The sequence below is a fragment of the Hemiscyllium ocellatum genome, chromosome 34 (assembly GCF_020745735.1).
Source record: "Hemiscyllium ocellatum isolate sHemOce1 chromosome 34, sHemOce1.pat.X.cur, whole genome shotgun sequence".
NCBI classification, from domain to species: domain Eukaryota; kingdom Metazoa; phylum Chordata; class Chondrichthyes; order Orectolobiformes; family Hemiscylliidae; genus Hemiscyllium; species Hemiscyllium ocellatum.
This window is the reverse complement of record NC_083434.1, coordinates 13,184,343-13,208,447: the sequence shown is the minus strand read 5'-3', so window position 1 is coordinate 13,208,447 and position 24,105 is coordinate 13,184,343. Positions and strand designations below refer to the sequence as shown.

General features: G+C 38.7%; 1 protein-coding gene across 3 annotated transcripts in view; it reads left to right on the top strand.

Annotated features, from left to right (window-relative positions):
- The window catches only part of mboat1 (membrane bound O-acyltransferase domain containing 1), a 127,737-nt gene that overhangs the window by 52,812 nt on the left and 50,820 nt on the right, over positions 1–24,105 (top strand). For 2 of the 3 annotated variants that reach the window (XM_060849879.1, XM_060849881.1), the window contains 3 exons: positions 2,604–2,681; positions 6,000–6,095; positions 17,811–17,866. In XM_060849879.1, coding sequence (XP_060705862.1) covers positions 2,604–2,681; positions 6,000–6,095; positions 17,811–17,866 — 230 coding nt within the window. The remainder of the gene's footprint in view (positions 1–2,603; positions 2,682–5,999; positions 6,096–17,810; positions 17,867–24,105) is intronic. The other variant, XM_060849880.1, reaches the window with a different exon arrangement.

Genomic DNA, 24,105 nt, shown 5'->3' with positions numbered 1-24,105 from the left:
GCTGAGGGGTGACCTTATAGAGGTTTATAAAATCATGATGGGCATAGAGTAAATAGATGAGGTCTTTTCCCTGGTGTGGGGGAGTCCAAAACTAGGCATAGGTGAGAGGGGAAAGATTTAAAAGGGACCCAAGGGACAACTTTCTCACACAGTTGGTGATGCGTGTATGGAATGAGCTGCCAGAGGAAGTGGTGGTGGCTGGTACAGTTACAGCATTTAAAAGGCATCTGGATGGGTAAATGTATAGGAAGGGTTTAGAAGGATATGGGCCAAGTGCTGGCAAATGGGACTAGATTTATTTAGAAAACACCATTTCAGTGTGGATGAGTCTGACCGAAGGGTCTGTTTACGTGCTGTTATATCTATGAATGTGTGGAATGGATTATTTTTTGTTTTGACTTTTGGACATAGGCATCACTGGCTAGCATTTATTACCCATCTTTGTTGACCTTGAGAAGGTGGTGGTGAGCTGCCTTGAATCGCGGTAGTCCATAGTCCATGTGCTATAGATAGACCCATAATGCCCTTAAGGACAGAATGCCAGGATGTTGACCATGCGGCAGTGAAGGAACAGCGATAAATTTCCAAGTCAGGATGATAGGTGGTTTGGAGTGGAATTTACAGATGGAGGTGTTCCCATGCATCTGCTGTCCTCCTCCTTTAAGATGATTGTGGGTTTGGAAGGTGCTGTCTGAGGGTCTTTAGTGAATTTCTGAATTGCACCTTGTAGGTATTACACAGTGCTGCTCCTTAGTTTTAGTGGTGAATGGAATGGATGTTTGTGGATGTGCCAGTCAAGCACGCTGCTTTGTCCTGATGATGTCTAGCTTCTTGAGTGTTCGTGGAGACACCCATCTCAACAAATAGTTTCCATTGCACTTCTAACTTGTGCCTTGTAGATAGTGGATATGCTTTGGGGAGTCAGGAGGACATGAGTTATTTGTAGCAGTCTTCCTAATCTCTGACCTGCTCTTGTAGCTACTGTGTATATGCCTTGAGTCCAGATGATGTTCTGATCAATGATAACCTTCAGTATGTTGATAGTGGAGCCAAAGAATGCCAAGAGTGGTGACTAGAAGTCTCTTGTTGGAGATGGCCATTTTCTGGTATTTGTGGGGCATGAATGTTACTTGCTATGTGTCAGCCCAAACCTGGATATTATCCAGACCTTGTTGCATTTTATTGTGGACTGCTTCAGTATCTGAGGAGTCCTGAATGGTGCTGAAAGTTGTGCAATCAGAGCTAAACACACTCACTCTGACCTTATGAAGGAGGGAAGATCATCGAAGAAGCTGCAAATGAATGGTGATAAATGGAAGGCCAAAAGTTTGAACTTGAAAGGAGAACTGTAAAATCAGTTTGAATGATGTTATCCAGCAATGGATACAGAAAGAGGTGGGATAGGAAGGGCACGGAAAGGTATACTACAAGAGAGCAATTGGAGATGGTCATTGCACTATTGGGAAATTGGGAATTTAGGTAGGAGAATATATGTGTTAAAGAGTGAACAAGATAATGAAGAATTTAGAGGACCCATGGAGCTGAGGTAGAGAATGAAATCATTAAAGATGAGGCATTTAATGCAGACTCTAGGGAGAAGCTGATATCTCAGTGAGAAACCTAGGGCTGCATTCTGAGTGGTGGACAAGGAGGATTTTAAAGAGCTGAAAGGATTAGAAGAAGGTAAGGTTGACAGCAAAGTTGACAGAGCATATTATTTCCAGTAATATAGAGGTATGTAGAACAAGGCATTGGTTATAAAATTAAATCCAAGTAATTTACTACACTGGGGAGATCGTGGTTTAGTGATAACGCCACTGAGTTACTAACCTAGATTGGAATTTGGATTGAGTTAATAAATCTGCAATATTAAGTTAGTCTTGGTAATGGTGACCTTCCCAGCTACCATCAAATGACAAAAAATAATCACTAAAAATCTGGAATTAAATGCCAGCCTGATAGCGACCGTATTGTCATAAAACTCATCTATCCGATGAATGTCCATTTGGAAGGAAATTTGATCTTGCTGACATGTGCCTCCAGACCCACTGCAGTGTGATTGACTCTTAACTGCCCTAACTAACCACTCAATTCAAGACCAGTTAGGGCAAGGAACAAATGTTGGCTTTGCCAATACTGCCCATACCCTCTGAAAGCCTGAAAAAAATTAGGATATAAAAGAAAGTAGTGAGAGGCTGAGTAATTCTCTGCCAAAGTACATGATTGAAGCATGGGTCATGTTAAATAGGTGAAGGAAAGGAGAATAACTGTTCATACAAAAGGTTAGAACTACATCTGCCTCGGAGGGAATTCAGAGTCCTGGACGAAGTTATCTGCTTCTGTGTTTTTGTTTGTATATATTCAGTATTTATTCAATAATGACATTAAGGAATATCAAAACTAGGAGAGTAAATGAATTTAAGATCCTGGTCAGCCATGATCTAATTTAATGGCAGAAAGAACTTGGAGCTCTATGGATCTGTTATTGTACCTGTTTTCCAAAATGCAAATGAAGTAATGGTTGTTAAAATGTGAAGAGCAATTATTTTCAGTTGGGCTTAGAAACCATGTGTCTAATCTTTGTTTTACTGTTCTTTCTCCAGGTATTCACTCCACATTTTTATAGAAGTTTCTTTGTGTTACTGCATTATGATAACAGCGAACGTCTCAAACATTCACAGGTACAGAACCCAATTTGTGTAATATTTTCTGAAGAAAAGGCATCAACTTGGAAATACTGCTGAGGTTTTAAATAAATTTGAAAATTTAAGATAGACACGTTTTGGATTTAATTATTTGTTTGAAATAAACCACATTTCCCTTACTAAACGTATAGACCATAAGTCTGTTTTCGAGGGGTTGTGTTGGTCCTGTGATCTGCTCTTTAGATCAGAATTGCACAATGTTCCAAAAGTGACCTAACCAATGTCCCGTACAGCTGCAACATGACCTCCCAACTCTGATACTCAATGCTCTGAGCAATAAAGAAAAGCATACTAAATACCTTCTTCACTATCTTATCTACCTGAGACTCCACTTTCAAGGAACAATGAACTTGAACTCCAAGGTCTCTTTGTTCAGCAACAGTCCACAGAATCTTACCATTAAGTGTATAAGCCCTGCCCTGATTTACCTTTCCAAACTGCAGCACGTCACATTTATCTAAATAAAACTCCATCTGCCACTCCTCGGCCCATTGGCCCATCTGATCAAGAACCCATTTTGCTGAGTTAACTTTCTTTGCTGTCGATTGCACCTGCAATTTTGGTGTCATCTGCAAATTTACTAACTATACCTCCTTGTTTGCATCCAAATCACTTATATAAATGACTAAAAGCAGTGGACCAGCACCAATCCTTGTGGCACTCCACTGGTCACAGGCCTCCAGTTTGAAAAGTAATCTTCCACCACCACCCTCTGTCTTCTATCTTCAAGCTAGTTCTGTATCCAAATGGCAAGTTCTCCCAGTATTCCATGTGATCTAACCTTACTAACCAGTCTGTCATGAGGAACCTTGTTAAACACTTTACTGAAGTCACTGTAAGATCTTGTTCACCACTCTGCCTTCATCAATCCTCATCTTTACTTCTTCAAGAAACTCAATCAAGTTAGTGAGGCATGATTTCCTGTGCACCAAGCCATATTGATTAATCCAAATTAGTCCTTGGCTATCCAAATATATGTAAGTCCTGTCCCTCCGGATTCCCTCCAATAACTTGCCCACCACCGGCCAATGGTTCCCTGGCTTTTTCTTAGCACCTTTCTAAAATAATGGCACCACATTAGCCAACCTCCAGTCTTCCGGCACCTCACTGTCAATGAGGGGCCCAGCAATCACTTTCCTAGCTTCCGACTGAATTTTAGGGTACACCTGCACAGGTCCTGGGGATTTATCCACTTTTATGCATTTCAAGACATCCAGCACTTCCTCTTCTGTAATATGGACATTTTTCAAGATGTCACCATCTATTTCCCCACATTCAGTAGTTTCCGTGTCCTTCGCCACAATAAACACTGATGCAAAATACTCTTTTGGGATCTCCCTATCTCCTGCCTTTCCACACATAGACTGCCTTGCTGATCTTTGACTGGTCCTATTCTCTCCCTAGTTACCCTTTTTGTTCTTGATGTATTTATAAAATCCCTGTGGACTCTCCTTAATTCTATTTGCCAAATTCTATCTCATGACCCCTTTTTGCCCTCCTGATTTTCCCCTTAAGTATACTCCTATTGCCATTATTGTCTCCTAAGGATTCGGCCAATCTCTGCTGTCTAAACCTGACACATTCTTCCTTCTTTTTCTTAACCAAAACCTCTATTTCATTAGTCAGCCAGCATTCCCTGCATCTGCCAGCCTTTCCTTTCACCCTAATAGGAACATATTGTCTCTGAGTTTTTGTTATCTCGTTTTTGAAGGCTTCCCATTTTCCAGCTGTCCCTTTACCTGCGAACATCTGCCTCCAATCAGCTTTCGAAAGTTCTTCCCTAATTCCATCAAAACTGGCCTTCATCCAGTTTAGAACTTCTGCTGTTAGACCCTGTCTATCCTTTTCAATTTTAAAACTAATAGAATTATGGTCGCCCAAAGTGCTTCCCCACTGACATCTCAATCTTGCTTTGAGTCACACACCATCCTGATTTGGGGTTATAACTCTATTGCTTTACTGCTACTGGGTCAACATCCTGGAATTCTCTCCTAACAGTACCATGAGTGACCCTGCACCCGAAGGACTACAGTGGTTACAGTAGGCAGCTCACCATCATCTGTGATGCTGCCAGACCTGCTGAGCTTCTCCAGCATTTTCTGCTTTTATTTAAGATCGTCAGCTTTTGCAGTTTTTTGCTATTTATAGTGCCATAAAAACATTTTTTTTTAGCATTGATACTGTTTTTGAAACAAGAGCACAGCACACAGGGAAATTAGAGTTAAGTAATAAATGCTGGCCTGGTCAGCAGTATCTGCATGGATTTCCTTCACTCTGGTGGATCTGACTTATCTTTTTTTTAACAAACAAATATTTGCCTGCCCTAGCTAAAAAATCATATATGTTTGGCTGAATCCTTGCCTTTTTGTTTAGTTACATTACTGCACGTATTTATTTCCTCAGTCCTATGCCTCTGTATTTTGTGCAATATCCTACCATGGGGAACTTTATCAAACGCCTTACTGAAATCCATATGCACCACATTAACCACTTTACCCTCATCCACCTGTCTGGTCACCTTCTCAAAGAATTTGATAAGGTTTGTGAGGCAAGACCTATCCTTCACAAAACAGTGTTGACTATCCCTAATCAACTTATTCCTTTCCAAATGATTATAAATCCTATTTCTTATAATCTCACTGCCTTCCCCTTTCACATCCTTACTCTCTTCCCATCCCCTACATTAATTTCAGTATCCTGACCTTTGACCTTTGCTCGATCTGAACAAATCAAATTAAAATTGACTTTGTGTTTTAATTTGCAATAGACTGACTAGTACATACATAAGGTGAGGTGTATATCTGCAAGTTTGCATATTCAATGGTGTAAAAGTTGGTGAAGTAATGATATTGAAACTATGTGAGCTGAGTGCATGTCCAAACATTTGCAAAATGTATTAACACCCTGGTGACTCAGAGTTATACACTGTCCCAATGATAGTCTGTGTCATATAGACCAAGATGACCTGAATTGTAGTTGAAGGCTCAGTGGTTGAAGAGGCTGCTCAAGTTGGCTTCAGCAACCCTGAGTTTAGGATGAAAAAAAATCAATTTGGGATTTTTACTCCTGGTGACACCTGCTGCAGTGGGTTTCTGTAACTTGGCATTTGTCCATCCCTGCTTTTCATTATCTACCATTATGCTTTCTGCCATAAAGACTTTGAATAATTTCAGTCTCTCCACTTTTCCCCCCTTCTCTAACAATTTCCTCAAAAACCACCTTTCCCAATAATTTATTTTTATTATATGTGACATCATAACAATTTCAGTACATTTGTGTTTCTTGTTCTTTTAGATATTCATTTGTAGCAGCAATGGGCTATCTCACACTGTGTCAAATTAGCAGAGTATATATCTTTAATTATGGACTGTTGGCCACAGATTTCTCTGGGTGAGTTTGTTTTTAGATATTTCTCAGTTGTAATTTAGTATCTAAATTTGAAAGTGACCTTTTAAGGAAGGACACTAAAGGAACATAAGGAGTGTAATTATTTACTTAGATAAATATAAGGAAATTACCATATACTCTTTGTTTTTGTGACAGTGTTGAGGTACTTACAGCAAACTCTGATACTTTCTTTTGTGGAATGGAATATCTGTTATCTAGTTTATTCTTGGGATTTTGTTTTCCCTGTTGAATTTGCAGAGTGCTTTCTATCTGGTGTTGAAGTTAAGGGAGAATAAAAGTTTTCTTCATTTGTATTACTGCACTGCTTGGTGCAGTACCTCTGTCCTCAGTGTCAGTGTTGTAATATGAAGGCACCATGATGAAATGACAACTTCCCTAGATTATTTTACTAGGATCTTTCAGAGGTTGTGGCAGCTATCAGTGCTATCATAATTAGTGCTGGGTGCCATTTCCTTATCTGGCTCATTTGCTGATATGTCAGGATATCCCCTGGCCAGAAGTGAAAGAAAAAATACGACTTCTGATTTTCAAAGGATTGGAAAATTCTTTTACTAGTGTTGTGGAATGTGCACCTCCATGTAAAGATTTGGTGAATTTTACAATATAGGGAGCTCCAGAGTTTTCTATTAGAATGTATCTATTCAATGAGAGAATGGAGATGCGTTAATAATATTGGACATGAATCTGGATGTAGATGTACTATTGAAGGATGCTTCGCTGTAGTATTTTATATTTTTGTGTGTGTGTGAGATAAAGGAGCAAATGTCTACAGTACACTCTAAACTGTGTGGGTGCATGGTTATGCAGCAGATGGATATGTGTGCACAGAATAAGCAGGCCCCATGTATGCAGTGGTTCGTTTAAGTTGCATGAAAGCATGTCAGTTTTAAGGAGAAACATGTAGTACTGCAAACTGGCTGAGAAATACAAAATGTTATTAGACTGAACATTGCAGCAGAGGATTCTCCATGCTCTGACACCCCCACTGTTAAACAGAATATTGTTGCCCCTTTTATGTCAGTATGTCTTTGAAATGCATTTTTAATTGGCATCTGCTTAATGAATAAACCATCTGCTTTTAATCCTTGCCTTTTAATCCTGTCCAAAAATATCAATTAAAACACATGCCCTGATTTTGCCATACCAGCTGAGTTTCTGTTTCAGTTTTTGTTATTGTTCTGATTTTCGTTCCTGAGTTGGGAGAAATCTTGATTCTGTGAACCTGGCCTTTAAAATGGCTGCCCGCAGTTTTTGATTCTTGGTTCAGTAGGCCATGGCGGATTGGGAGTCAGGCCAGGCAACTGAGGAAACCTTACATGAGTCAAACAGAATGTTTCCCTTGGAATCCAGTGTTGTGTTCAAAGTTTGTAAGCAAGGAATAAAACAGAAAACATCCCTCTGCTCTTACTCCTCATTCCCCTTACACTCCATGCCCACTCTCTGCCACACTGCATTTCTACACATGCTTATGGCCCTCTTGTTCCTTGTGCCACTCTTTGACCATTCCACCTCGTACACCCCAGATATCTTTGGCCAATTTACTGGAACTCCAGCCTTCCAAATGGGTAGCCTAGCTGTCCGGGAACAAAATGCACTGAGAATAAGCCTGGCCTTACTGAGTCCACCTTCTCGGTTCTAAATAACAAAAACTGCAAAATTCGATTTCATAGAAGCGTCTCATCATTTAAATGGTCAGCTGTCTCCTGGGCTTCTGTATGCCTGCTCCTAATTCCTCACCTGCAATGAATGCCATGTTTGGGATGTGCCTTAGCCATCTCAACTCCTGGTGTTGTCACCACAATGGAGACGCTCTCTGTTGTGGTAGAAATCTACAAATCTTTGGCCCTTCTCAGGGTGCTGGACGTTATACATCTGAGTACCAGTTAACAAAGAACACCAGAATGAAAACAGGCCTTCATCTAGTTTCTTTTAAAGGTTAATTGGATTAAAGGTCAATAGTACCAGGAAAGTTCAAGATGGGGCTTCCTGTGTTCAATTCTATATTGAAAAATTCCACAGGCCAGTGTCCGATCACCAAGTGACCCTTTACTTATACATGGAGAGTCCTTGATACTAATCCAGTTACCTCAGAGCCACTCTTGTTTTGTATCTGTCAGCCAGGGTTTCCTGACTGGGGCTGTTAATTTGGTCAGTCAGGAAACTCATGTTCTATGAGGTCCACCTGGCTGATCTCGTTACAATCATTTCATATATCATGAGGAAATCAGAATTGTCTATCATCCTCTGTTTGTGAAAGTGTTTTACTATGAAGTGAAAGAGAGGGTGAGAAAAGTAAAAACAGATGATTAACTGAATTTTGAACCATGGAAAGAGAGCTGTGAAAGGTTGCTCCAAAATATATAGGGCTTTTCATTACAAGAATTAAGTATGATCTTTATTTTTGTAGGGGGAAACTTTAGATTGAATTAATGGCTTATGAAACAATAGTTCCATCAATCGTGTTCAAGGTTTTGGCTGCTGAAGATACATTGCCCCAGAGACTCTGCCTTGGTTGCCACATTTGATGTACTCTTAAATCTCTTCAATAAATAAATACTTTAAAATTCTCTTGTTTATTCATCTCAAGTTTGTCAATTGTGAGAGTACAGTGCTTTGGCCAGTGGTCCTTTAACTTCTTGGTGATGTTTTGTTATAAACCTGAGCATACCTGTAAATATTCCCTATGTGAAAGGACTTTGAAACCTACGCTGTATATGTTATTGCTGTTCTGGCTTTACATAACAAGTATGGTGAGGTATTGCTTAGAAAAACAAGTTTGTTTAAACATGGCTATAAGCCTTTGGTGCTGTTATCATCTATATATGACTGTATTAGTTTTCAATTTGCAGTGCTGCCACTGAACCAGTTGTTGATTTAACAGTGTCTAATGAAGTATTTGAACTGCCTTAGGGGCTGAAAATGAAAAGCATGTTCCGCAGTTTTAGGTATCCTGATGCGGAATTAAAGTATTGGTATCTCGCTAGGTCAGTCCACTTGGGTTAAGGTTGCATAGTCTGCGCTGAAACTGAATTCTCCCAGCCCAAGCCAAATCTTTCCTGTGTTATCTAGGACTATACAAATTTATTGAGGGATAATTTGTTTCCCTGGTTGAACTTCATAGTTTCTTCAGAGCAGTAATTGTTATTTATGTTTGATCCAAGTCGATAGACTATTTTACTGTAATGCATTACACCCCAATCTTTTCTCGAATATGTTGAGAAATATTTTATAGATCACCCCCAACTGACCTTCTGTCACCCTAACTTGTGGAACCAGGGACATTTTTCTTTGCTCTACTTGCAGCCTATCTGCTTGCCTGATGTGAAGAATGAAACCTGGAACCTTTTATTTGTTCATAAGATGTGTGTGTATCACGGAAAAGCACAGCCAGTCAGGCAGCATCCGAAGAGCAGGAGAGTTGACATTTCAAGCGTAAGCTCTTCTTCAGAGCTTATGGTCAAAACATTGACTCTCCTGCTCCTCGGATACTGCCTGACCAGCTGTACTTTTCCAGCACCACACTCTTTGCCTCTGATCGCCAGCATCTGCAGTGCTCACTTTCTCTTGTGTGTGTATTACTGGCACCCCAGTATTTATTGCCAATCTCTAACGTCCTTGAGAAGATGGTGAGTGGTTGCTTTCTTGAACTACAGCATTCCTTATGAAGTGATTATACCCACAGTGTTATAAAGGAGTAACATACAAGATTTTGACTCAGCAATGGTGAAAGAATCATGCTATATATCAGTCAGAACCGTATGTGAGCTGAAGAGGAACTTGCAAGTGGTGATGTTCCCATGCGTCTACTACACTTAGCCTAGGATGTAAAGGTTGTATGTTTGTACGATTCTGCTGACGATAGCTTGGAGAGTTGCACTGCTCCTTGTAAATAATACAGACTACTGCCACTAAGCATTGGCAGTAGAGAAATTGCATGTTTAAGGAGGTGGATTGGTTAATAATTGACAGGATTCTTTTTGCTGATGATATTGAATTTCTTGAGTTGTTGGATTTGTTATTATACTGTGTTGCTGGTTAAAGCACAGCAGGTTAGGCAGCATCCAAGGAACAGGAAATTCGACGTTTCGGGCCAGAGCCCTTCATCAGGAAAGAAGGGCTCTGGCCCGAAACGTCGAATTTCCTGTTCCTTGGATGCTGCCTAACCTGCTGTGCTTTAACCAGCAACACATTTTCAGCTCTAATCTCCAGCATCTGCAGACCTCACTTTTTACTTTGTTATTATACTGCCAAGTGAAGAGTATTTGAATACATTTCAGCCGTGTGTTGCAAATGATGGACAGGCTTTTGGGAGTCAGAATGTAAGTTACTCAACACAAAATTTCCCAATCCTTGACCCACATCTATAGCCATAGTATTTGGATGACTTGCCCAATTCAGTTTCTGGTTAGTAGTAACCCCCAAGATGCTATTAGGGAGATTCAGTAATGGTAATGCTATTGATTGTCAAAAGGTTGCTCAGACCATGGAGTGTAGGGTTTGAGATGTCATGTTGAGGTTGCACAAGATGTTGGTGAAGCCACTTTTGGAGTACTATGTACAGTTCTGGTTGCCCTGCTATAGGAAGGATATTATTGGAGAGGATTCAGAAAAGATTTACAGTATGTTGCCAGGACTGGAGGGTTTGAATTATAAGGAGAGACTAGAATAGGCTGGGACTTTATTGACTGGAGCGTAGGAGTTTGAAGGGTGACCTAATAGAGATTTATAAAATTATGAGGGCATAGATAAGGTGAATAGCATAGGTCTTTCCCCTAGGCTGCACGAGTTCAAAACTAGGGGGCATAGTTTTAAGCTGAGAGGAGAAAGATTTAAAAGGGACATGAGGGACAACTTTTTCCCCACAGAGGGTGGTTTGTATGTGGAATGAACTGCCAGAGGAAGTGGTAGATGCAGGTACAGTTACAACATTTAAAAGACACTTGGACAGGTACATCAATAGGAAAGTTGGAGAAAAATGGTCTAAATGCAGGTAAATGGGACTAGTTTAGGTTGAGAAACTTGCTCGGCATGGACAAATTGGACTGAAGGGTCTGTTCCACCCTGCATGAAGCCTCTGGATGATGGTTAAATTCTGTTTTGAAAATCTCACTGTCAAGCACTTGTATAACACACATGTTACTTTCCAATATTGTTCCATGCTTGAACATTGTTCAGATCTTACTGCATGCAGATACAGACTATTTCAATGTCTAAAGAGTTGGGAATGATGCTGAACACAGTGTAATTACCAGCAAAAAATTCCCAACTTCTGACCATTTATAATGGAATGAAGGTCATTGATGAAGCAGCTAAGGATTGTTGCTCCTAGGATACTGCCCTGAGGAACTCCGGTAGCAATGTCCTGGTGCTGAGATCTTTGGCTTCTAACAACTACAGTCATCTTCCTTTGTGCCAGATAGAAATCCAGTCAGCAAACTGTTCTCCCCTGATTCACACTGACTCCAGTTTTTCTAGGGCTCTGTGAAGCTGTACTCTGCCTGAAGCATCAATTCTCCTCTTCTGATGCTGCCTGACCAGTTGTGCTTTTCCAGCACCATACTCTTCAACTCTGTCAATATTGCCTTGATGTTAAAAGCTGACCTTCTTCCCTCACTTCTATTAGTGAGGTCTTTTGTCAATGTTTTACTAAAGCTGTGATGAAATCAGAAGCTGAGTGCTCAACATAAGCATTATTTAAGGAGCTTAATGCTGTGTAAATCTGCTGATTGCACTGTCAACATCCCTTTCCATTACCTTGCTGATTAGATGTATATCGATGGAACAGTAGTTGATTGATTAGATTTGAACTGTTCTTTGTAACAGCACATAACCGGACAATTTACCAAATTGTTGGATAGATGACAGTGTTGTAGCTGTTGTGGAACAGAAGACTAGTTCTAGTGCAACGGCCTTGAATACGACAGTGGGGTGGTATTGGGGCCTTAGTGTTTGCTGCATCCATTACAGTCAGCTATTTTGTTTTGTGTGCAGTAAATTGAATTAATGAAGTCTACTGCCAGTAATCCTGTGGACTCAGGAGAGGCCAAGATAGATGATCAATTTGGTGCTGCTGGGCAAAGATGATTGCAGATGCTTCAGCCGTGTCTTTTGCACTGTTTTATTGGTATTCCTCTATCATTGAGGACAGGGATATTTGTGGAGTCATCTTCTCCAGTTAATTGTTCAATTGTCCACCACAATTCACATCTAGATATAGCAGGACTTCACAACTTCAATCTGATCCATGGTTTGTAGAATCACTTTGCATCGTTTCGCACATGTTTATTTCATGGACATTGAGGTTGGTCACGTCGAGTCATTGTATGTCCCTTCTACCCTCGGTGCTTCTTCCAAATGGTGTTCAACTTAGAGGAGTATTAATTCGTGGGAAAGGGCAGTAGGTGGTGATGAGCAGGTGATTTCCCTATGTAGGTTTGACCTAGTGCTGTGGAACTTAATGGGGCCTGGATCAATGCTGAGTACTTCTAGAGTCCCATCCAGCCAACTGCATACCACTGTGTTGCCACCTCTAATGGGTCTAATCCTTCCATTGGGACAGGGCATAGCCAGTAGCCTGGAACATTGGCTATATTGTATAATATGGTGAATCTGTGTTATATTCATCCCACTGTGGCGGTTTGAGAGCTTGGAGTCATGTTTAAAAGTTTGGAATAAACTGGCGGAAGTGAGCAAAAGTTTATGCATTGTGGTTAAAAACCTAGTCGATTCCTATTTTTTTTAGGTTCAGAAATCTGCCATCCTTGCCTGGTTGAACTATATGTGACTCCAGGCTACACCATAATGATTGACTTTGACTTTTAAATGTCCTTTGAAGTAACATACAAAGCCACTAAGTTATTAGAACTGTTGTGATTTGAGAAGACGACTCATCACCAAATCTTTCACATGGCAAAACAAATTATTTGATATTATACTTCCAGTTGCATGTAACAACAGACATAGGGAATGGTGATTTTGTTTGCCACAGGTGCACTACTTATATAAAAGATGGATGCTGTTATTGCAGGGTGGGGGAGGAGTGTGGGTGGTTTTATCATTGAATATAATCTATCCCAGGCCTATTCCACTCTGAAAGCAATTGGAGATTGATAATTTTTCACAAGTTTTGAGTTCATTTATGAGATAAATTTTAAGGTGAAATTTTGTGCATATTTTTCAATGAACAGAAATGCTTTCACGTGCGTTTAATGAATAAAATTGTATAGATTTTTAAAATATATTTTCATGAAGTAGTATGCAGAGGATTGGGGTGACTTTGTATACTTTCATTGTGCACTCACCATATACTCCAAGACATCAGCCAGCTACTGGACGACTCCATGTTTAGTTTATGCAAAGTTAAAAATCTCACAACACCCAGGTTATAGTCCAACAGGTTTAATTGGCAGCACTAGCTTTCGGAACGCTGCTCCTTCATCAGGTGGTTTATGCAATGCTGAATTGTCATGAACCAAGTCTTGAGTAAAAATCAGAAGGGATAACCTAGTCTCATTCCTTCTGGGTAAAAATAGAATTATTTTCCTTTTAGGATAGTCCTATTGTGAAACCCAGAGTACAGTTTGTGATTCCTCGTCTAATTCCCTACTTTTGAAACTTCCGCACAGCTTCTGCCTTCCTTAAGAATTTGTTTATTTCACTTGTGATTTCTTTTCAAAGACCAATCTGGTCTAATGTAAAATATAGTGAGGAATAATTATTATCAAGTATGTGAATATGCAACCATTGTTTTCATCTTAAAAATGATTGTCATGGTTATTTTCACTCTTCATTCCAATCATTGGACTTTCTGTTTTGTGAAGTCTTTCTTGTATTTTTTACATTATCCTGTGCTCTGTTTCTTTTCCTTTATGCTCAGTGGATTCTTGTGGTGAGTTGTTTATTCTTCTCATAGTTACTATATTATTTGCATGAAGCCTTGGTGTGCTCTATAATGTACCATGTTAGCTGTAACATAACTGAATATTTACTGAATTCCATTGTAACCTAGTAATAATTGTTTTAGAATATACTGTGTAAATATGCTGGAGATTTGGTTAACTTCAGTAAGATTCTCATGAGTACATGTGACTGCAGGTTATTATCACTGCTCAATGGCTTACTGCAAATGCACAAGAAAGCTGCTGCCTAATAGTGGGCTGAAAATTGAGGAAAATACTGAAACTGTACAACATTTTTATTGGCAAGGTAATATTTATTATCTGTCCCTAGTTTCAGTGAGGATGTGTTAAGAGTCAACCACATGGTTATTCACAGGTCAGGCATGAACATGGGGTGGATGGATGATGTCTCTAGCAGAATTAGATGGAGGAGGATGAATATTGGTCATTCTGGATGATTTTGTCAGTTTCTTATCTTGATCTTATCAGTGCTTCAGTGGCCTTGAAGAGCTAGTTTGTTTTCACTGTCCTGCTTGGAGTCATCTGCGACTGTGGGTACCACAAGGAGTGTTTGGTGCACAAAAAAATAATAAAACTATGATTTACATTTACAACTTGCTGCTTTTATTAGACTTTGTTTGAGTTTAGATTAGTTGTTCTTTCTTGCAAGGGGATATTTGTCGATTTGTTTTTTGTTTGTTGATGACAGTAATGCAACCTGTATAGGTATTAGTATGACAAGTAGTTAAGCAGGTGATTGTAGTTAATTAATAGATAAAAGGGGGGAGACAAGTGAGATTGAGGTGTGTAAAGTGCTATAAAACTGAGTGGTTCAGGGTCGCAGTGATGTGGTGGTAATGTTACTAGCCTAGTAATTTAGAGCCTCAGACTAATGTTTTGGGGGCATGGGTTCAAATCCCATCATGGCAGGTGGTGAAATTTGAATTGCATTTTTAAAAACTCTGGAATAAAAAGTTAGCCTAATGGTGATCATGTGATCAATGTGAATTGTTGCGGAAAAAAACATCTAGTTCACTAATGCCCTTTAGAGAAGGAAGCTGCTGTTCTGATCTGGTCTCAACTTGTAAAACTCAGGAGTTAACAAACTCTACCCAGAAAGAAAGATGCTCTCATTTCTACCTCAAAAACTCGCTTGGATCAGGATTAATAATTGGTTAACTAATATAAGCGTATTGTTGAACTGGAGTCAAATGCAAGTTTAACTAAGTACCTCTGAAGTATATCAGTGAGCCACTTTGGTTTATTTGACTCTTCAGCTTTGAATGAGGTGAAATTTTATCCATTGTTTCTGGGGCAGGCTCACAAGTGACCGTGATTTTATTTCTGGTGCAGTGGAATTAAAAATGTTTATTTTCATAATCTGTGGGATTGGATGTTCCCTGTACTGTTTTGCAGGAATGTTAATGCTCATAGGAGTACTTTGTAAAAGTAAAATACTCTACAGATTTTCAAAACAATGGCTGTAGAGAAAGATGTGAAACAACCCTTCATTCCTTTTCCGAATGAGGTAAATTACTTTGTACTGAAATGACACTGCAGCTCTCCAAAGTGCTGAAGCACGATGCTGATTATTAAAACATTACGGGAACAGCTTTCTTGGACAGTCACAGTATGCCATTTAATTGGAACTGAAAAGTTAATGCACAATCAATATGGAATTGAGTTCCTGATCTGCAGTTTTAAATGTGTGAAAGCATATTTTAAAAGAACAGGTTCCCCGTTTTCCAGATCGCTGATTTAACTTGTGAGATTAATTTGATAGTATTTTAATTTATATTGTACTATTATAATGTGATAGTTTTTGATCCGTCTTAGTTGGAAGTAGATTTTCTCGAAACTGGGAATATGGGTGGATGTCCCAAGTTTCTTTTATGGATTCTGATATTGCTCATATTCTTCACTGTGGATCAATGAGGTAGGAAAGGGTTCATTTTCTCACTCATGAGCATCTATTTATCATATGAATAACATGCAGTAGATCAAGAAATGTGAGGAAGTCTGCAACCATGTAGAGTGCAAGAGTCTAGGAGTGGATAAAGGCTAAACAAACCAACTCTTTGTTTTTGCAGATCTGTCACCAAATCTGTCTGCTTGCTGTATTCCGACTTTTATTTTACAGCAACCTAATTGTTTATTCCCAGCATCTTGTTATTAACATACTTTATATTGTTGTGATTTTTTTTTGCTGTTCCCTATCACATACTCATGTCTCACCCACCCCCAAGCCATAATTGCCAGTCCACTTCAAATGGGGATTAATGCTTGTGCATGTCTATACTTGACATAAAACAAAGGGTAAATTCACTGCTTCATCTGAATGAGCACCTTGTTTAATTGAGAAAAATGCACTGGAGTAGATGAAACTATTCATTCGGAGGTGGACCATTAACTGAAAATGAGTAAGATGTAAGTTCTTAAGAAAGAATGTAATCAAAGCCAACAACCTTATTCTATCTTATTATTGCCGAAGTAAGAGGGACTCACTCTTTTATGCGGAAAAATTGAATGCAGATCAGAAAATCTTCAAGATGATTAATGGGTTTAGAGTCAAGTTTTAAGTCTTTTCCCTTTCAGTATCACTTTTCCTGTTACTGGTTTCTGAAATTCAAACATCTAATGCATCAGATCATTTTGTAGAAAGTTATTGTGGAAAGTAAAATAAGGCATAACATGGCGGGCAGGATTAAAGTGAGCAGTCCTGAACAAACCAACTATATCACGAAACCTGCTGTACCAACCTCTTGTATATATTTTGTGCAGCCAACTGTTTTATAAACTTGCATCCTGAATTTGTTCATTAATATTAAATCACTCATTTTACAAGTTCTCTCTGGATGCATTTTTGACTGTAGCGGAGTGCTTATTCATCGTTTGATTCAATGAATGAGCTGTTGACTTACTGACACTAGCCAGTCTAGAAATCAGTTGAATCAACTATGTCTCAGATACTGTATTGTGCAACACTTGGATGGTTCCTCTGGAAAAAAAAGTGCATTATTAAAACAGACACAGATGGTATGTGTTAGCAGTTATGGGGAGGGAGAGAGGAAAGAGGTATATAGATATCTTGACAACAAAAGATGGTTTTCAAGTTGATATTGTACCTTTTCAGTAACTGTATTTTAGACTTCTATAACTTGAACTCTGGTGATAGCATTCTCCAAGCATTGATGTTTTGGAAAAAATACAATAACTGAAGGGACTCAGTAAACTTGTTCAGTTCATCTAGAGTACAATGTCTAAAGTAAAACGTCAGTTGCAGATTACTGGAAGATAATTACAGGGGGTTCACAATGTTTGTTGGCCTGATATTGGTTATTTTCCTTATTTGTTCCCCAATTTTTGAGAACAATTTACAGTTTTCATTCAGCATTGTTATTTTGCCTAAAATTCATTCATTAATTCTTACGGGAAATAAATCCTGTTTTTCAATTTTCAATATTCATTAGATTTCTCGGAAACGTACCTCCTGTGAATAGTGACAATTCAGAATGATTGGTGTAGTGACTTGAAATTTTGGAGCTAGTAATTCTTTTAAGATTTGCCAATTCCATCCATTCATTTAAGGATAGTTAATGAAGTGAGCATTTAAAGTTGTTTTTGCATGTGCAAATAGTTCCAATTCATTAATTCTACCCTATAATGGAGCAATTCAGACTTAGGTATTTAGTTGCCTTCTCTGTGCACCAGCAATTTCTGATTTTCTGGGTTATTTAATATCTGTTTCTTTGTTAATTTAAAATTAAAACAATTGAAGTTATTTTCTTTTTATTTCTAGACCCTTGATGATAGTCACTCAGAAAATCACCAGCCTTGCCTTTCAAATGCATGATGGTAAGAACCCAATGGCTATTCTTGGCACTGATTTATATTTTTTTCACTTCTAAGCAGTCGTATTGGACATAAAACATAAAATTTTGTTTCACTCTGTATAGATGCTGGGTTTCTCCAGCACTTTCTGTTTTTATTTAACTTATCTGTAACATAGTTATGAATTCTTTTCAGTCAACCTGTTTGGAAGTGGCCTCTCTGACATGTGGTTCTTGAACCTGGACCTTTTTGGTCCAGAGGTAGGGACACTATCATTATGGTACAAAAGTCCATTGTAGCAATGATATATGCTGAAGTACTTATTATGTCTGTTCTGATTTAAAACCTCTCTAGTAATATTTAATACTATTCAGCCTGTGGATGAAGCTTCTACAAAGAGAAAAGATTCGCTGGGAATGCCTGTAGGATTTGGCTGCTTCCTTACCAGTTTTTGGAGATGTTGCAGCCTGTCAAAGAGGAAGTGGTGGGGGCTGGTTCAAATTACAGTATTTAACAGGCATCTGGATGGATTTATGAATAGGAAGTGTTGAGAGGGATATGGGACAAATGCTGGCAAATGGGATTAGATTAATTTAGGATATCTGGTCTACATGGACAAGTTGGACCAAAGGGTCAGTTTCCATGCTATACATCTCTATGACTCTAAAATTTTAAACTTTTAGAGAAATGTGGAAATGTCAGTTTTATTAGTGAGGTTAAGAAAGCAGCTTAATAATTTAGCTTCCAGAATATTCCAGGCCACTTCCATGTCACTGTCTTTCTTCAGAAAATTAAATCAGAATGATTAAAAGAATTTTTTTAAATCATTGACAATGTGGCATTAAAATTGCTTAAATTTAGAAACAAATTCAATTCAAATTTAACATTATATTTTACTTGAACCATTATTCAATGATGTTGGTCTAACTGCAAGAATAAGACTGCTCTTACTTTTGGAAGCAGAGAGGTAATATTTACAAAATGTTCTGGTCTTGCATTAAACTACAATCAAATGAATTTACATCAATGCTTCCTCCTATGGGGTAAAAATTCATTAAACTACCAAGGTGTTAGAATCACATAATGAGCTACATTTTATGCCAGAAGTGGTTTGAAATATTTTGAATATGAATGAATCAAACACATTCTTAAGAACACCGTATTACCAGCATTGAATGGTGCTGCAAAAAAGAGGAATAGGGAGAGGCTGATTAGGTTTATGCCATTTTACTTGTGCTGAGGGGTTACTTTATATTAGGAGCATGGATAGGCTGAATAGCCAAGGCCTTTTCCTCATGACAGGGGAGTCCAAAACTAGAGGGCAGAAGTTGAAGATGAGAGTCAAAAGATTTAAAAGGGATTTAAGGGGCAACTTTTTCGTGCAGACGGTGATACATGTATAGTTTGAGTTGCCAGAGGAAATGGTGGAGGTTGGTTCGACTACAGCAATTAAAAGGCACCTGATTGGGTAAGTGAATAGAAAGGGTTTAGAGGGATATGGGCCAAGTGCTGTCAAATGGGACTGGATTAATTTAGGATATCTGATTGGCATGGACAAGTTGGACCAAAGGATCTGTTTCTATGCTGTGCACCTCTATGACTCTAAGCAGACAACTTGTGGATAGGTCTTTGCAGAATATTTGTCACGTGACTAATTAGCCAATAATTTCCACGCTTCTCTTCACAGACTAGACAATTTCCTCCTCTTTTATATCATAACCTTAGATCGACTAACAGGTTGCACATACCTTACGTTCAGTTTAAACATGCTCCTAGGAAAAGGTTTAATTTGCTTAAACCTGATGTTATTAGCAAAGTAAGAGAAAAGTAGGGCAATATAAACATAAGTCATCATGCACAAAGTATGAGTTTAGAAAGTTTAGTCTGGTCAGATGATCAAAGTGGAAATGCCATTGAGGTGGTAAAGAGAAATAGTTACTTGGAGAAAGTAGGTGTGTTCACATATCTGGTACAGATTGGAACTAAACTCTGTCAGTGTCACGAAGACCATTTTTGAGATAAAATAAAGTAGATGAAGGGAGAACAGGAGAAACCTTCAATAATCCATATATTTGTTGCAACCCAAGATAAAAATTCTAAAGAAAATCTAAATCACAAAGTAACTAAATTAACTAGGATTACAGAGTCCGTCAATAGGGTAACGTGAACCAGAATTTGTATTTTAGAGATGTCCATCAATGTCACAGTGTAGACTACAATGCAAAGTCAGTGTCAAATGTGACATTTGATGACCATCAGCGATGTTGCTAGAGCAGAGTCAAGTGATGGAAATGGAAAACAATTCCCAGATAATTTAATTAAAAATGTATAGAAAGGATATACACATTGGTATGAAGGAACCTGTTTTTTTTACATATTCTGAAAGCATTGGTTGATCAAGATTTGAGCTTTTTGTTTGATTGCCGTCACTGCTGTTCCTGTCTTTGTTGGGGCCATGTAAATGGAATTAGTTCACCCTGCAGCTGAGTCTTAAGTGCAGTTGACAGTGATGTATACTCTTTCCAATGGACAACCAAAATTCTTTATTGCTCAGCACTATTTCAATTGATATTAACACTTAAAGCAGTCAAAATGCGGTTTATCTTTAAATTGGGGTCAGAATGCTTGGGCTCAAGTCCAAGCTGCTCCAAAGATCTGTAATAACACATCTGAACAGGTTGATTTAAATATATTTTCATTTGTTCCAGGCCTACATTCTGAAAGATCTGAACTGGTTGCTTAATACATCAACCTTCAAGTTTACAGGCTAGCTTTCAGTAGTCCTATCAAGTAATAACACTGATGTGTGGAGCCACTGGGTATTAGCTCTGGTTGCTTGAAACAATCATGTTAATGAGCAGGCACCACAATGTCGCCATTGTAATGAGGTTGGCCAGGTGAATCTCATAGAATGAGTTCCCTGATTGGGGATGTTAATCTGGTCTAATCAGGGAGTCCAAGCTGACAGATAAGAACAGGAGTATCAGATATCCCGTTCACTGAGACCTGGCTCAGGACTTTCCCCATGTAAATAAAGAATCATTTGGTGATGGGATACTGGCCTCTGTGGAGTTATTTCACCTAACATGGTAACCCACCTGCATTGAGTTGAAGAAGCAAGGAGTAATATTCATTTGCAATCTCTGCACCTGTTTTTCAGGGCGCCATTCATTTTAGCTCCCGATGTTTTACAACAGCCAAATTTTAATGTGGCGGTTCTTAGTTTAAAAGTTTTATCAACATAGGCTTAATGAATTGGATATGAGTTGACAATGTGTTGCTAGAAAAGCACAACAGGTCAGGCAGCATCCAAGGAGCAGGAGAATAGACGTTTCAGACCAGAGTTCTTCATCAGGAATGAATTGGACAGTCTGCTTTCTTGAAGAGAAGAAATAGATCTTCAAAATTTAACCTGAAACAGTCCATGTATATCAGAAATCCTTCTGTTTTGATGTGGTGTTTAGAGATTCTGTGTTCTGTTTTTATGAAAAATATTTTTCAGACATTTTTGGTGGAAGATTGCTGGTTTAGCTTTACTTTCTCCCCCTTCACCTGCTTTGTTGCGCGATATTCCTCTTGGAAAGGGCAGTGACTGCCATTTTTTCAGTTCAGTGTTGGTACTGCTTTGTATATAAATGTTTATACAGACTGGTATTTTAAGAATATAAGTATGTAGAAACAATAAATATTGCTTCAGCACATCTACTTTTGGGTTTCATTTCAAGCCATAGTTGGTCATCGTTTTCACTTTTCTCCCTAACTCACTTGTTTCCCAGGTCTCTCTTGAATGCTGTTTATAAGTAATGTAATTAATTGGCAGGTTAGGCGTTTGATGGATCATGTTTTTTTTCCCAATGATTTCTAACTTCACTTGGAATTGTACAGCACAGAAGGAAGACTAGCCTATGCTAACTGTTTGAAAGACTGCTAATTTGGACCATTCCCTTTTCATTGTCCCACGGTATATCTACATATTTTTCCTATTCCTTTTTTTTTGAAGTTCATATTGAATCTACTTCATACCACACTTTCCAGCAGTACATTCCACACCATAACACTCAGACTTTGGCTCATTTCTTTAAATTTTGGAATGTAAGCTTTCCTAGCTTTTGTGGGAATTTTACACAATTTCCTTCCATGCTCCTTTCGTGCCCCATAAAGTCAGCACTGAACTATCCACAAACTGTAAATTATATATTGCAGCAGGTTTTGCAGTTTTTATGTTTTTGAATCAAGAAAAGTCCATGAGAAGGTCTGTAAGGAATGCAGCCAAAATAATATGTTACAGGCATCCAAATTACATTCATTTCATTTAATGCTTGGCCATCTTGTTGCATAATAACGCCATCAGAGAGACAGGCTGAAGACTGTAACTGGATATATAGCAGCATCTTGTGTTTATACATCACTCTTAACATCGCAGGAGTGTTATCAAATGAAATTTGTCATCTGTCCATATGACGTAATATTCAGGCAGATACCTTATAGCTTGTTGGAAGATTTTAAAGGGAGAGAGGTATAGATTGGTTAGGAGTGTCAGTTGCAGAGCTCACGACGTATGGAGCTTATCAAAGTACAGAATTGTTACAGTGCAAAAGGAGGAGTTTGACCCATCTTGTCTGTACTGGCTTTCTGAATGAGCATCATGACTTAGAACAAAGCAGTATTTCAGCGACTCTGAGAAAACATTTGAAAAACATCATCTTGTTTGTCACTTGGGGACCTTGTAGCCTATACAGTCAAGTTCAATAACTGCAGAGCCTGATTCCATCCTTCTGTTTTTCTATACCCCATCACACACCCACTCTTGTTATGACATTCACCTGTTCTCACCTATTCTTTCTTACTCTTGGCTCTTATTATCACAAAATGTTTAGTTTTTCTTCTGTCGTAGCTCACTATCCATAATCTTGTTGATCCACCCTTTTTATCTCTCCTTCTCTCTGGGCTCCATCTCCACCAATTCACTCACAACCTCCCAATCGTCCACACACTTCTTCCCTTCCCCAACCAACCTCATATTCAGTGCAAATACTACTTTATTTCTAATTTTTCATGGTTCTGATGAAGAATCACCAGATTCAAAACATTAACTCTGCTTTCTTCCACAGATGCTGCCAGACCTGCTGAGTTTCTCCAGCAATCTGTTTTTTGTGAGCATCATGAGCTGTACCACTCTGTTGCCTTTTCTACATAACCCTGACTATTGTTTCTATTTCATGCCCTCATGAATGTCTCAATTCAATCTGGCTTTACCACACTTCCAAGCTCAGTTTATTAATTGATTTGGGGGGAGGGGGGGTTCTTTCCTAAAATAGGCAGTCACATTTTGTAGCAATTTTGAAAGTTTATGGAGTTTGTTAAGAAGCAGCACTTTCGTTAATTAGAAAACAACTATGACAGTTGGGGTCATACCATATGTCCTCATACCAGAGGACAAATAGATTGTGTTGTTATCGTTTAATGTTGTGAAGTCAGCATCCTGCTGTCTGGCCAAAGTACTAGGGAACTCGCCCCTGGGTCTTCCCCTTTGACTTTTGGTCCATTGTCCATCTGGAGAAAACAGTTTCCTGATGAGGACTGTCACTTACAAGTCTGCATCTGAGCACTTGTTGGTATACCCTTGTTCTAGAGGCTGTCGCTTACGCTTTCTCAATAAATTATCTGAATCCTTTTGGCCATTGACTATGGAGCTGCTACTTATGACATTGGATAACTGTTGTTCCCTTGCTCACCTCTACTTGGAAGTTAGTTTGAATGCCTTTCAGCAACAAAAACTTATTATTTTCCAAAACACTATTTGTGATATGGCAGTGTGGCACTTGATAAATCTTTTATTTATACTTGTAGTGGGCTAGTTACAATTGTAACACTGTTAAATGAGGTTTAATCCTACTCAGGAAATGCTAAATATGGAATACAAAAAGTACACAGTTGTATTAAGGTGTCCAAATTCCAACATGCTGCACACCATAATCATTTGCAATGAACAAGTTTTTTCTCACTTGATGTTTGCTTATTTTGCAAATGTATTTATACCTGTGCAGTTTTTCCCTATCTACTCTGTTCCTACTCTATTTAATCTTCTCTTAGTTCTCTCCTTGCCAAGGAAAACAGTGCCAACTTCTCTAATCTATTTGCATAATGGAAGTTACTCATTCCTGGAACCATTCTTCTACATTCTCTCCAAGGTATTTATGCCTTACCAAAAGTATAGTGCCCGGCACTATAAATATAATATCCCAGCTCAGATCTAACTAGTG